General features: G+C 38.6%; 1 protein-coding gene across 1 annotated transcript in view; it reads right to left on the bottom strand.

The window, feature by feature from the left end:
* The window catches only part of DNAH3 (dynein axonemal heavy chain 3), a 59,590-nt gene that overhangs the window by 33,388 nt on the left and 11,829 nt on the right, over positions 1-14,373 (bottom strand). The window contains exons 13-26 of the mRNA XM_068146809.1: positions 13,977-14,155; positions 12,720-12,904; positions 12,122-12,245; positions 11,417-11,570; positions 9,285-9,429; positions 8,793-9,004; positions 8,425-8,516; positions 7,903-8,017; positions 7,225-7,341; positions 6,074-6,253; positions 4,801-4,937; positions 3,577-3,778; positions 2,555-2,647; positions 2,174-2,284 (exon numbers count right to left, since the gene is read on the bottom strand). Coding sequence (XP_068002910.1) covers positions 2,174-2,284; positions 2,555-2,647; positions 3,577-3,778; positions 4,801-4,937; positions 6,074-6,253; positions 7,225-7,341; positions 7,903-8,017; positions 8,425-8,516; positions 8,793-9,004; positions 9,285-9,429; positions 11,417-11,570; positions 12,122-12,245; positions 12,720-12,904; positions 13,977-14,155 — 2,046 coding nt within the window. The remainder of the gene's footprint in view (positions 1-2,173; positions 2,285-2,554; positions 2,648-3,576; positions 3,779-4,800; positions 4,938-6,073; positions 6,254-7,224; positions 7,342-7,902; positions 8,018-8,424; positions 8,517-8,792; positions 9,005-9,284; positions 9,430-11,416; positions 11,571-12,121; positions 12,246-12,719; positions 12,905-13,976; positions 14,156-14,373) is intronic.

The following is a 14,373-nucleotide window of genomic DNA, read 5'->3' as shown; positions in this document are numbered from 1 at the left end:
CACCTGTTTCCTGAGCTTTGTCTGGATGGAGACAGGGTAGACGGAGATTCCCCCCTCCTCCAGCCAGGGTCTTGCCCAAACACACAGATTTCCTGCCACTGGAATTCCTGAGGGACAATATTTGACTACATACCTAAGGACTAAAAAACTGTATAAAAGACTTGAGCAACTACTGGTTTGTAGAGAGAAACACAGGAGAGAAACAGAGGAGAGAAACAGAGGAGAAAAACGGGGAGAAAAACGGAGATGAAGGAAAACACAGGAGACGGGCCAGGCCGCTGAGAAGCCGGGACAATGCTGCTCCGGAGAAAAGAAGCTGCCCGGAGGACCACAGCTCCAGCCAAGCCTCAGCATCCTTTCTCTACAGACCCAGGCTGCCCAGAGGAGCCTCAGCACTGTTCCTGTATCAACCCAACATCTCCCCAGAGGACCACAGCTGTTCTCCAGCAAAAGCCTCACCACGGTTTCTCTACAAACCAAACATCTCCTGCAGCACCTTTCCTCCACAGACTTTAACTGTCCTGGGGGGGATGAGGGGTGTGGTAATATAATTCCTTTCCTCTTCTATCTCTCGTCTCTCTCTCTCTCTCTCTTTATTTTCTCCCTCTCCCTTTCTTATGTCCACTTTCTCTATTTTCTCCCTCTTCCTTTCTTATGTCCACTTTATTTATGTAATAAATAGTCTAGCTGTTGATACTTTGGCCTCGTTTGTGCCATTAATTTCACAACACGGGAATATTTAAAAGAACTGTGTCTCCGGACCGAGACATCTAATGTCTCCGGACCTTGACAGATGTCTTCCACAAATCAATAAAATTAATCAAAATCTAAGGTTCTCCTAACATTTAAAATTATTTTCTCATTATTGAGAAAGTTTAATGAAATAATAATGACATTTTCATTCATGACCTAGGCAACAGGACAGAGTTCACCCTCAGCAAGTCTGCAGATGACACAAAACTGGAAGGAATGGTTGACAGACCAAATGGGTGTGCTACCACTCAGACAGACCTCAGCAGAACTGGAGAAATAGACAGATAGGAACCTTGTGAAGTTCAACAAAGGGGAAAGTCCTGTATCTGAGAGGAAATAGCCCCCAGGTGCCAGCACATGCTGGTGGCCAACCAACTGGAAAGCAGCCCTGCAGAATGAGATATGGATGCTGGCAAACACCAAGCCAGACCTAAGACAGCAATGTGTCCTTGAGGCAAAGAGCAGCAACAGCATCTTTGTCTGCATTAGGGAAAAAACCTTACCCTGACACTACATCTGGAGGGCTGTGTCAGCTTTCAGCTCCCCCAGAGAAGACTGGAGCAAGTCCATTAGCAATCTAGTTTAGTTGGCCCTGCTTTTAAACAGCAGTTGGACAACATGATGTTCAAAGGTCTGCAACTCACTGTTCTGTGGTTTCTTCTCAGTTGTCTTAACCCATGTATTGTTCAGGGTATTTTACTTGAAAGTAATAAATACTTTTATTTCTGACTGGATATGTGGAACAAGCTCTTCATTTGGTATTAAACAAAACAGGCAAGTTAAACCCAAGATATTTAGTAAGGATACTGAAATACAGAAAGAAAGAGCTAATAATAAAATGTAGGATCTGGTGTAAAGTTTATGAAAACTTTTCTGTTTCCACATTTTAAAATTGACAGAATTAATCCCCAACTACATCCTAGCCCAGTTAGGACTAGAAAAAAGTCCACTGAACTAATGAGGAATTATTTCCATTACTTGAACATGCATTTGATTAGCCTCCATGAAGGGAACCTTACAACTGTTGTGATGGCAGAGGCACTACATAGATAAGCAAAGTCTTTTGAGTGAAATAAGCTTGGCTGCAGCACCTTTGTCACTATAGGAATCCAGCAATAAGCACAGAAATAACTGTGCCATCCTGTGAGGAGAGTTTTCTGCCTGCACATTTCCCTGGGGCTTCACATGTAAAGACAGGGGTTATAAATAAAAAGACATAGTGTTTAACCACAGTCTACCCTTCCTGTTCAGTACTTTTATTCACACCAGTATCACCTGTAAACAGAGAAACACAATTTTCTTCTGTGGGATTTCATGCACACTGCATGAGTAAACTGTAATACCTATTTGACTAAAGATCTTCCTTACTAATTAATCAGAGTTTAGTGCTTAGAAATAGAACAGGAGAAGAAAATCTTACTTGTAAAGTTCCTTTACTTATAGCCACAGAAACTTCTTCTGTCCAGTAAATGGATGACACACAAATAACCACCTGTCCAGGCCACTCAAGTACCCATGACTTCCGAGGAACCTTAAACAAAAAGACCCATTCCAGACACAGGAAGTAATATAAACACATTAGATTATGGCACTCATAAGCAATACTTCCCCAAATTTCTTTTGTTTCCTTCTGTAAACAAATGAAATCAGCATAGAAAGCTTTAATACTTTCTCTTTAAGAAATTCGGAGTTTCAGACTGGTACTACTGAACAAGGAGAGCTGGATTCCACTTAGCTTTAAACATGTTCATGGACACTTGCTTGTGAAATCTGTTTTATATTATAATTCAGGGACAATTACCTCAGCATATGCTGCTATGCCATCTTGAATAACATGTCTTACACTGGCCAGCATCATTTCTTCTACTTGCAAAAGCCATTTTTCTACCATGCCCTTCAAAAAATAAAAGCATTTAAGAGTCAATACACATTTCTTGATTAAATTCCTCTTAAAGGACAAGTTCTTTGAAATGTGTTAGACTTGAGTCTGCTTTCTTCTCATCTGGGTGTTGTATACAGGAGAAAGAAATGCTAACCTTTTCCAAATTCTGACAAGCAATACTGCAGTTTAATACTGCCTGAAAGCAGGTATATCAAGCTAACTCTAAAGGCAACTCAGCTGAAAGAACAGCTAGATGTATTTCACATAAGCATAAATAAAACATGCAGATCACTGACTGAACAGTTAAGCCTGGTCATTTTAACCCAGGGCATGTTTTATTCCTGGAGGACTATGGAGAAAGGGGATCTGCAGCTCACAACACACCTCACTTGTCATCTTTTTAGTAAGGGGCAACTCAGCTCCATACCTTCACATTGAGAACAGCAGAAGAAGCTGGAATTGAGACATTTTAGAAACTTCATATGGTACTGCTTCTGCTCAGAATCCTTTTAGACTGAGGCTCTGATTCTTCACTGCCAGCCATTCAGAACATTTCCTTCATTGCCCTCTTTCAGCCATGCTAAGTTACATGCATGTGTATATGAGAGAGCTTGGTTTACGTACATGTGTGTGCATATCTTATCAACTTACATCTTAAAAGTAGTAGATGCATTAAGTTGCAGACAAGTGCCTAGAAGAATTTATCCCCAAACTGGTATGGCTGACTCATTGGACTTGATGATCTTTGAGGTCTTTTCCAACCTTGTTGATTCTATGATTTTTGCAGGATTTTTTTTTCCTTCTAGAATACCCATCTGCATTCTCACTTCCTAAATGCCTTTCATGATCTGATCCTAAATGTTTTAAACCTCATTCTCCCCAAGCATATCAAGCAAAGTATTAATGTAATAGTATATAGTAAAAGACAATAAAAATATTACTTTTGCATTCACTGGATAGATTTTCTCTGGGAAAGGAACCATTTCTTTCTCTGAACTGATCATGCCTACAATTTCCAGATCTTCTGTGAACTCCAGCTTAGCAATTCCTTCAAAACACTTCTTCAAATGTGGTTGTACTCGAAGAGGATCCTTTGTTTCAGACAGTATTTCAAGCAGTTCATCATTAGAGAGGAAAAAGAATCTGGTAGAAAAATACAATTAATGAACATGCCCTTTTCAATCAATAAAACTGTCACTCACAATCTATTAAAGCAAGATAGATATTCCAGAATTGATTTTATTGCTAAGACACTAGTATAACAGAGCAAGAATTACTATCTCAAGTCCCTTTTCTTAAGCAATTTTTAACATTATAAAACTCATCACACCTGGTTTTTTCAGAATTTCAATGAGCATCCTTTCATGCAGAGGAAGAAAGAAGTGTTCTCAGTCTCAGGCAGGAAAGACCAGACATACTTATGCAGTCAATAAGTACCTTGTGAAAACACAAAATTCTGTTCCTCTTAATCATATCACTCCTATGGATCTCACAAACCTTTGCACAACCACAGAGGGTAGGGCAAAGACATAGATGCAAATCAGCCATGGAAAGATACCAAAAATATTCTGCAAGTGATGTCTTTCTAATCATAAGTTTACACTGGTTTATACAGATTTTGCTTCCCTATCTCTGCCTGTCCCTAGCATTGCAAATTTGACTGAAGCTGAGGTGACCTAATTGTGGCCTTCCAGTATTTGAGGGGGGCCTACAGGAAGGCTGGGGAAGGACTTCTCAGGATCTCAGGTAGTGATAGGACTAGGGGGAATGGAATGAAGCTGGAGGTGGGGAGATTCAGGCTAGATGTGAGGAGGAGGTTCTTCACCATGAGAGTGGTGAAACCCTGGAATGGGTTGTCCTGGGAGGTGGTCGAGTCCCCATCCCTGGAGGTGTTTAAGCCCAGGCTGGATGAGGCTCTGTCCGGCCTGATCTAGTGTGGGGTGTCCCTGCCCATTGCAGGGGGGTTGGAACTAGATGATCCTTGTGGTCCCTTCCAACCCTGAATGATACTATGATACTATGAAAATCTGTAATTTCTGGAGAAAAGCAAAGGTTTTCATTTTTTGTTGCATGGGACTGTGTTCCACTCATTTAGCAAATGAAGCTTCAATTCAGTAGAAATGGTTTGAAAGACCTTATGGCTTCAGCCTGTTGAATTAATTTACCTTGGGAAAAACAATCTTTTCTTCTCCAAGTAAGTATTCAATCCCTTCTGAATGTCTTCTAAAAGAGTGTTTGCTTCCTGAAGTCTCTCTAACATCATGGGTTGTTCAGTTGCTACAAGTACTTTTGTGTCTTTCACCTTTGTAAAAACAAAACCACAGGAGAAATGGCTAAAAGCTGCAATAGGTTTGTACATGAAAATTGTTCTAAGCAATCACATCTGTTGCAGGAGGCTAAAAAGCGACAGATTCTTCCCTGTAGTGTGTCTGCATGTTATTAAATATGTATGCACTGGTTAACAGCTTTGCTTTTCACACTGTCAGTTTTAGCAGCTTGGACCTTACAGATAATAACACAACAAGGAAATATCCACAGCAATTAAACTCTTTGGCACTTGCTCCTGTGCTTTGGGCTTGCTACATTTATTTCCATTCATAAATAGGTCCTGCAAAGAGAGCCACAGAGCATCACAATTATTCTCTGCTCTTGTCATCTAGGTTGCATTTTTTCTTTCTGCTAACACTCAACTTGAAAGGATACATACCCATTTCAGCACAGGCTTCATCATCCACAGTCTGAGCTATGAGACAGGTCTCAACTCCTATTTAGTTATACTGCTTGTTTCAACATCTTTATCACACAATCACACACTCCCAATGTTTTGGACAAACATTTCAGCTCACACTACCACTACATATCTGGCCTGTTACCCAACTTCTTACTTACAGGAAACTGAGCAGGATACCAAATTGCACCTACTACCACCATTATCCTGACACATCACCATCTTAGCTTGTATTCACCCAAGTGTTGAATAACCATGCCACCAAATATTAAAGAACAATCACGTGCAAAAGGAAAAAAATCCATTTATTTCTCTAATACTAATATGTACACCTTAAAATCCTAATGCAAAATCTAATTGTATCCAGAGAAGACTTGGTACAGCTTGCCAGTGAACTCTGAAGCAGATCCTGAAAGCACAAGTCATTCATCTTTCTACCTAAATCTGATCATGTAAAAGGCAGGCACTTCAGAATTAAATGATTCCTCACAATCTAATTCATACCACAATATTCAGCCTTTAGAGGAGTCTCGAAGTAATAATATTTTAATCTACCACTTCTAGGGCAAGACTAGATTTTAGTGGGCTTCAGTAAAGGATTTTCCACTCCATATTATACCTGCTTGTGACAAATCTACCTCCAGATAGCAATAATCTTGTTACCAGTTGTGTATATTGAAATACATGATTTATTAAATGCAAGCACTTACCACTTCTGCCATAATGTTCTTCCAATATGAATCCACAACCTTAAACTTTCTGCCCTCTTCAGGCATTTGGGCTATAATGTCTTCTGAACTAAAAATGGGTTCCAAATACAGCCATGTTGCCTGACATTTTAACCAGTTATCTACAATATCTTGCATTAAACGCAGCTTACGTTCCCAAGCCTGTAAGGGAAACATTTCATTCAAACAAAATTATACCCAGAATTAATCTACACTGAGCAATCCTGTGATTAATTAAAGAACAAAAATCTCACATGGAATTCAGCAGACAGTAAATGTCAGGCCCTGTATGGAGTGGGTTCCATTTTTTCCCTCTCCCCACCCCAAACAGGGGCAACTTTAGCAGTACAAAAGAGTTTTAACACCAGAGAGAGATTATTTTTGAATAAAGAATTTCAGATAGCATTGCTTTTATGACTGACAGTCTGCAGTGTAAGGGATGTGCAAGGGAATGTATTGCAAGGAGAAAAGAGACAGTCTGTACTGTTCATTACTCTGCAAGAAGTGGATGAAGATTGTTATAATAGCTCTGTATTAACCATTCCCTTCCATTTCACCAGCCCTACTAGAAAGCAGAACTCAGCTTTACCTATGATTTGGCCAAAGTCCACAGGAAAGGATAGAACTTAGGTCTTACCATTGCCTACTACTAGGCCAGAAAAAGTTATATTAAATAGTGATGGGAAAGAAGTTTCTGCTTTCTGCATAATCTTCCTATTAGAAATTCATCATCTTTCACAAAGGTTACATCTTTGCAACGTAGAAGGACAGCTAACAAAAAACACCCTGGAACTCTTATGGATCGTAACAGCACCAGAGGATTACAAACAAATTCTCTCACACAACTGACAGGCCTATGTCCTTTTACACAATGCAGCAGGGTTTGTTTAAATTAACTGACTCATTCCCAAGACATCCAACTAAAAAACACTGCTTATAATAACTAGCAATACAATTTCTTTAGCCAGAAAGCAAGATTTGAACACCTTTCTCTCCAAACAATTAGTTCAAAGCTCTTTAAGGAAAATATGAACATGTGATCTTACAGTGAGTTAAAAACTACATAATTTCTTAGCATGACAAAAAGCCCTTAGGGAAAGCATACATGTTCAATCAAACCAGCTTTTCCTTACCAAGCATTCAGCTTCTATTGCTTTGATGAAGGGGGAGCCACAAATTGTCTGTGTCTTAACAATGTGATCATCCAGCAAAAGCTGGATGTCATCAATCGATGACAGGATGCTGGTGTCCTGTAAATACATTACACTTTGATAAGGCAAATAGCAGTTGCTTTATTTTACCACTCTTCAACCTCTCACTCATTCAGCTTCCTGTTTCTCCCTTCAGTATCACAGTTGAAAAAAAGCAGAGGGCAACAAGAAAGTCTTTAGCATACTGAAGATATCAAATGCTATCTCCACTGCATGTCTCTGTTTCAAAGGCCAAATGATGGACTGTTTTGTGTGGGAAGCTAGCCAGGGATGCTAGTGACTTCTGACTCAAATCTCATGCACTGAAATTCTGGGCAGATTAAAATCTCACCACTGTCCAGCTTTCCATACAACACTGGAGAAGCTCTTAGACTTACAGATTTATTAGGATTAATATGTTGAGATCACTAGTTAACTAGATACTAACGTCCAAATATAAAGATATATAGTAACGAAGACATTTGCCCAGGCCCTGGGGTAGGATACCACTTTCCATCACACCACAATCCATCAACACTAATTTCCCTCTTATATGTCTCAAATGGCATTCAGAATCTAATTCTTTTCAACAATATATGTATTAGTTTGGTGTTTACTCACAGTATCTCTGTACTTCACTAGACTGAACTGCATGTTGATCCACTCAGACTTCATTTTCTCTATTGATTTCTCTAAGGAATACTCCTTACTTGCAGCTGCTCCAATGGGTTCCAGCCTAAATTGAAAGGAAATGTATCTGAAAATACTTTTGCAACATAGTGAAAAACAAACAAAAGAGTTGTAGGAAGAGTTGCACATCAGACTACCTTTCACATGCATTTGTTAATAACACCATAATCTCTTATTTCAGAGTATTCTTGCATTTTCAGACTCATCAATTTAGAGATATTAATATTAATCTGAAAATAAGCACAGACAGAAAATTCTGAGTGTAAAAATTTAGTAGTTTAGGAATATGACTGGTTTCTATGACTGCCTTTGTGCTACAAGCACAACTGATTGTTTGGAATGTTCTGTGTGCTGTTAGAACATGCTGTAAAAGTAGCTGTATTTTATCAAGCAATGGATAGAACTAGTATTTGTGATCAGACATATGAAACACAATGGAGTAAAGTTTCTTACTGATCAATATATTTTGAGAGTCCCAAATCCAATATGTTTTTAAGAGTGGTAGTTTCATCAGGTTTGATCTCACATCCTACAATTTCACTAATCTGAAAATAAAGTAAGAAATAAAAGGTATCACCAAGATGTGTATTTGTAACAGATTTCTTAAACAGCAAGAAATAAACACTAAAGAAGCATTAATGCAACCCCCTAATTTGCTTTTCTGTCATAAATAATTGCTACAAAGAAGGCCCTGCCTGTACCCTTAAAATGTCAAAACTGGATCTATCATGTGACAGATCTTCCTCCTGTGAAACGAAGAACCATTCCTGTGTCAGTTTCTGTGGTAGAATACTCCCACTGCTAAAGAGAGTTTAAAGTACCTGCACCCAGTGTCTTTCCTTCATTCCATGATTGCAGGCAATTGACATCACAGGAAGATGCTGTTTAAATAGATCAAGCTTGTATTTCATAGTTTCTGCTACATGTCTAGGCTCAGGCAAATCTTGAAAACTCTTAGTAAGCTTGTACATAGTTCTCCACATATTTCCAACTTCTTCTGTGATTTCATCAGCATTCAACTCCTGGAGAGATCCTAAATACAACGGTACAAAAAGAACCCACAGCAGGCACATCACCACAAGCAGATTTCCAAGGCTGTTTATTTACAGATATTTACAATCATTCTCCTTTAACTGGAAATCAGTGTTGATACCAAAAAAAAAATCTTGATGCCAAATCCAGGTCAACAACTGTATTTCATACAGCCTAAGACTATTTATTCCTTCCATGTCTTCACAACTAACCAACCCTTTCAGCTTCTACTTAACTAACTGAAAATGACAGGTTTCATCAAATGAAGACCAAAGCCTCACCATTCATCCACTCCTTAGATTTGGTATTGAAATCATATGCTGTCATCCAAAGTTGCTCAAAAGGTTCTTTGTTTACAATTATAATTTGCAACAGAGGAAACTGACTCTTGTCCCGCTCCAGCAACTCTTCTTCTTTATTAATAGCCTTGAAGGAAAAAAAATGAAATTAAATTGAAGCTTTATTACCATCAAAAAATCTTACTTGTTTAAACTTTTAAATAGGGAACAGTGGATGCAATTGATTTTTACACAGCATAAGGCCAGATGGATTTGCAGATTTAGGTCTGCGGATTTTAGGTAAATAAAGTAACTATGTTCTTGAAAAGCAGCCAAGAAGGCCAATGGCATCCTGGCCTGTATCAGGAAGAGTGTGGCCAGCAGGAGCAGGGAGGTCATTCTGTCCCTGTACACTGCACTGGTTAGGCCACACCTTGAGGACTGTGTCCAGTTCTGGGCCCCTCAGTTTAGGAAAGATGTTGACTTGCTGGAAGGTGCCCAGAGAAGGGCAACAAAGGTGGGGAGGGGTTTGGAGCACAAGCCCTATGAGGAGAGGCTGAGGGAGCTGGGGTTGCTTAGCCTGGAGAAGAGGAGGCTCAGGGGAGACCTTATTGCTCTCTACAAACTACCTGAAGGGAGGTTGTGGACAGGCGGGGGTTGGTCTCTTCTCCCAGGCAACCAGAACAAGAGGACAGAGTCTCAAGCTGCACCAGGGGAGGATTAGACTGGATGTTAGGAAGAAATTCTTCACAGAGAGAGTGCTTGCCCATTGGAATGGGCTGCCTGGGGAGGTGGTGGAGTTGCCATCATTGGGGGTGTTTGGGAGGAAACCTGATGGGGTGCTTGGTACCATGGTTTAGTTGATTAGATGGTGCTGGATGATAGGTTGGATGCAATGACCTTGAAGGTCTCTTCCAACCTGGTTTATTCTATTCTATTTATTTGTTGGCCTCCTTCACTACTCCATTTTTAAAAATCTGTATCTATTTTAGAAATAGGTGAAGCCATGGCTCAGAAGTTACCAATCCACTTTGAAACCTGGATATAAGTTCCTCAGTCACATAGGCTTATAGGATTATTTTATTATTATTATTAGTGATTATTTTTTCCTATTACAGAAACATCTGGGTGCTCTAACCAAAAAGGATATTACTGCTGTGGTTATTCATGGCAAGATATTGACTCAGTCCAAAAAAACCTTACAGCAGAAATCAATGTGCAAAGATTGCAGATTTATTTTTAAGAAGTATTGCTTGCTCCATTTTACAGCTACTGAGCAGACACTGAATTCAGATTGAGTCTCAAGTCTGTGCTTTTACAATGCTGACAGACCTTTCATAAAACTTGATCTCTCATTCCATGACAATGTTTAACTTCATGTGTTCTGTAAGCTGATTGTCATGTCATTGTGTGGACACACCCCTCATGGTGGTCATGTACTAGGAAACTTCAAATTTAATTGCTTATTCTGATTTATTTAAAACAAAGTATAAGGGCTGTTAACTCCAACTAATTAAATATACATGTGTTATATGAGATTAAGTGCTGATATGTATGTAGGACTAGCAATTGATCTAAATCCTAAAATCATTTAATTGGTTCAATTTTCTCTTTTGAGCAGGACTTAATTAAAATCTTGGTCCTTAAGGCTCTATAAATGTAGAAATTTCATTGTCTCACTGTGAGTTAGATGATTAATTAAGCTCCACAATGCCTGTGAGATCTCTCAAAGGTAGCCATTCTCATTTCCCAGCAGAGGCATAGCTGAGACAAACGATTCAGCTACACATTACATTGCATAGAGAGTCCTGAATAGAATATAGGCATCTCGGCCTTCAGCTTCCTGCTAGCATCTGAAACTTCCCTTTCTGTGATATAACACAGATTTAACGCCTATAGGCAAGTTCTGGAAATGATAAAAGCAGTCAAAAATCATGTAGTTTTAATTAGAGGAGAAGCAGAGAACTCAGAATACAGGGACAAGATGATATTTGCTACGTATTTCTAAACCAGGAAATTTTAAAACCATCTTGACAACATATGGCCAGAGCCCTGAAAACCATAGGAACAGGAACCAAACTTTTGCTCATCCAGCACCTTGAAACAAGCTCCATGCTTGACCAATAATTACTAACCTCATATTCTGCTAGTGCATTATCTATATTCTTGTTTAACTCTTTAAGTTTCTCAGTGTTGTTCTTAATTTCTTGCATGGTCATGACATCTCGCTTTTTGTAGCTTTCGAGGTCTCTATGGTAACCTTCAAGAGTTTCCTCAAACTGAGAGCACCTGAAGTACAGATAGCTAGGTTAATAGGATGTTCCAGTTAATTCCTTTCCAGGTTTCAGTTATTTTATTAATTGTAGTGGGTACTGCCAGGTGAAATCTGATCTTGATACCAGCGTAAAGGTAAATAGGGACGCCAGTGGAAACCCATCAATCAGTTAAATCAGCACTGTGCAGTTCACAAGATTAGAAATGAAGGTTCATTTTCAAACCTCCTAGTTGATTTAGTTAATTTACATTTGCTATCTTTACTACCTGGAAGAAGTAACAGAGTGAAGGCAATGTAAGAAAATTCTGTGCAATGCTGTACTTTACAATAAAACAATATGGAGATTCTAGCAACAATCACTGTTGCTCTGTTCAGACCTATTTAAAGCACAGGAATATTCTATCCATGCTCATCAACAGTATTTTCATGACATCTCATCAGGTTTCTTTTTCACTTTTTCAGCTCCCTTCCAAGTCTTCCTTTGTCATTATCTCCCTTTTACTGATAATGAGCATTTTCTTTTACTTAAAAACACTCAGTGGAAGAAAATGCCTTAACACCATACCTTTCAAGCAAAGCCAGCTCTGCCTGACTCCTCCTCTCATTCAACTCATCTCTACTGTTTTCAAAGACTGTCTCAATCTTTTCAGGCCAATGGAAAACTTTGCTGTGCAAGTTCATGTCAGCATCTAAAAGGAAAACAGAATACAGACATTTTAAGGAAAATACATTCTAACCAACATTCTAACCAACAGAATGGCTGTTGTGAAGAACAGGCAATATAGTTAAAACTACATTTAATGAGAAGCAGAGAAACTGTGTATTTCAAGCTGCTGGCTGAATTATCTTCACTGCAAAGGGAACTCTTCCCTAAAACAAGTTAGATTGACAACAAAACTCTGAAATCAAGTTAAGAATATGCAATTCTCTGAGTAAGACCTTAGCTAGGCACAGAAAATTAGTAAGAATAAACTATTCCAGAATATCAGTTCCATTTAACTACAAACACAGACCACTCCTAACTAAATACATTTAAAACACCTACATAAGGTGGATAAAAGTGATGTTTAAACCATATTTAGTTCACAGTGTGTAAGTGCTGAATTATCTACAAAAGCTAAAGCATCACAACTACGATGACCAGGTATCTAATTGAGACTTACAAGAAAGATCAGCATAGTTCATGAGGAATTCCAGCCTGTGTGCTGTTTTGGCAATCTCCTGTCTCAATTTGTAAACAGTCACTTCACTGGACTTCTTTAAGTATTGAAATAATTCCACTAGCTTTTCTGTGTTCGGAGGCACCTCACTCAATTTCTTTGCAATTAAGCTGTATTCACTGCAAATTCTACAACAAAAAGAAAACAGACATATCACTGGGATCATAAATGAAGACAGATGCAAGATCTTGTTAATTAAGTTTGTCTTTTATACAAGAGTATTAAATTGCTTTACAAATTAAGTACTCAGATTGAATACATACTGAAGATAGATAAAGGATGGTATTTTACTCTGTAAAATCAATTCTATTACCCTACTATGTCTATAAGAATTGCTATATAATAGGATGATTGTTAAATTAGTTCCAAAAGACAATTCTCAGCACACAATCTCCTCCTTATGGTTTTAGATTTTCCTTTTAGAGACCCAATCTCCTGCACAAAGAAATGTCTGAATGCAGTAAACAAGAGCTCACTTAATCACCTCACATCAATATAAGCAAATGCACAGTATGAAACAAAGTAATAAAAATAAGAACTATTAAACATTCTAAGTTTATTTTACATTGTATATGGAAAAAGAAAATACACAAAGAAATCATTTCACTTTCCTTCTTCCCAGTAATACCTTTTCTTGTTACAGATTCAGTTTGGTACTGTAAATAGATAGACAGTAGGCATGCAAACAGCAACCACACATAAAGGATAGGTTCACTTAGATCAGCTCAAGCCTTGTAAATGTTGGATGGGCATTGTCTAGATCCCCTCCACAGTAAGTGGAGGCAGAGAGGCCTCTCTAGAGTCTAGTTCATCTCCATATGGAGATGCATTTTAGATAATTGGTTTGAATAATGTCTTTATAGTGATTGCCTCTCTCCATTCACTTTAATTACCAGGGTGGTTCGGGTTGCTTTATCTGAACAGCAGCAGGAGAACCCTCAATCCAAATCCTAGGTGGTCAGTAGTGTAGGAAAGAGCAATAGCATATTTCCAATCTCCATGTACACTCTATACAGACTAATGTAGGTATTTATTTAGAAATATCTTTGTTCCTGTTAATTTTAAATACACCCTTTGGTGTCCTTGAACACATCTCGTCTGCACTAGAAAATCCAGCAGGTGAATAAAGTTATCTCATTCACAGATACAGAGCCTCAGACCATGCAGACAGCACAAACCATGCATGCTAATGACACATACCCTTCATTTAAGGTTCTGCTTTCCTTCACTTCAAATTCAATCAATCTATCTTTAAGATTTTGAGTCCGATTGCAGAGTTCCTCATTTAGTTGTGAAGCATCCAGACAGAACATGGCCAGAGGGACAGTGACGTGCATGGAAGCTATCTCTCTTTTCAGTTTTGTCAAGTTCTCAATCTTCTACAAATGGAAAATAACACATCTGTTACTTTTTCTTAAAGTCTATGGATGAAAAAAGCAACAATTAATTTGTTCCCATCCAGCAAATGGTTAACACATTCCAAACAGAGGAGGGAACAACTACTTTTTATCTTTCCAGAGCTCAGTTCATGGGTTCCAGGGATGAAAGGTTTGCACAATAATATGCCATATTAAGGAACACTACAAGTTTCCCAAAG

This window comes from Melanerpes formicivorus, unplaced genomic scaffold (genome assembly GCF_026170545.1).
Source record: "Melanerpes formicivorus ecotype bairdi unplaced genomic scaffold, bMelFor1.0.p_v2 SCAF_14, whole genome shotgun sequence".
Lineage (NCBI taxonomy): Eukaryota > Metazoa > Chordata > Aves > Piciformes > Picidae > Melanerpes > Melanerpes formicivorus.
This window is presented reverse-complemented; position numbering and strand designations above follow the sequence as displayed.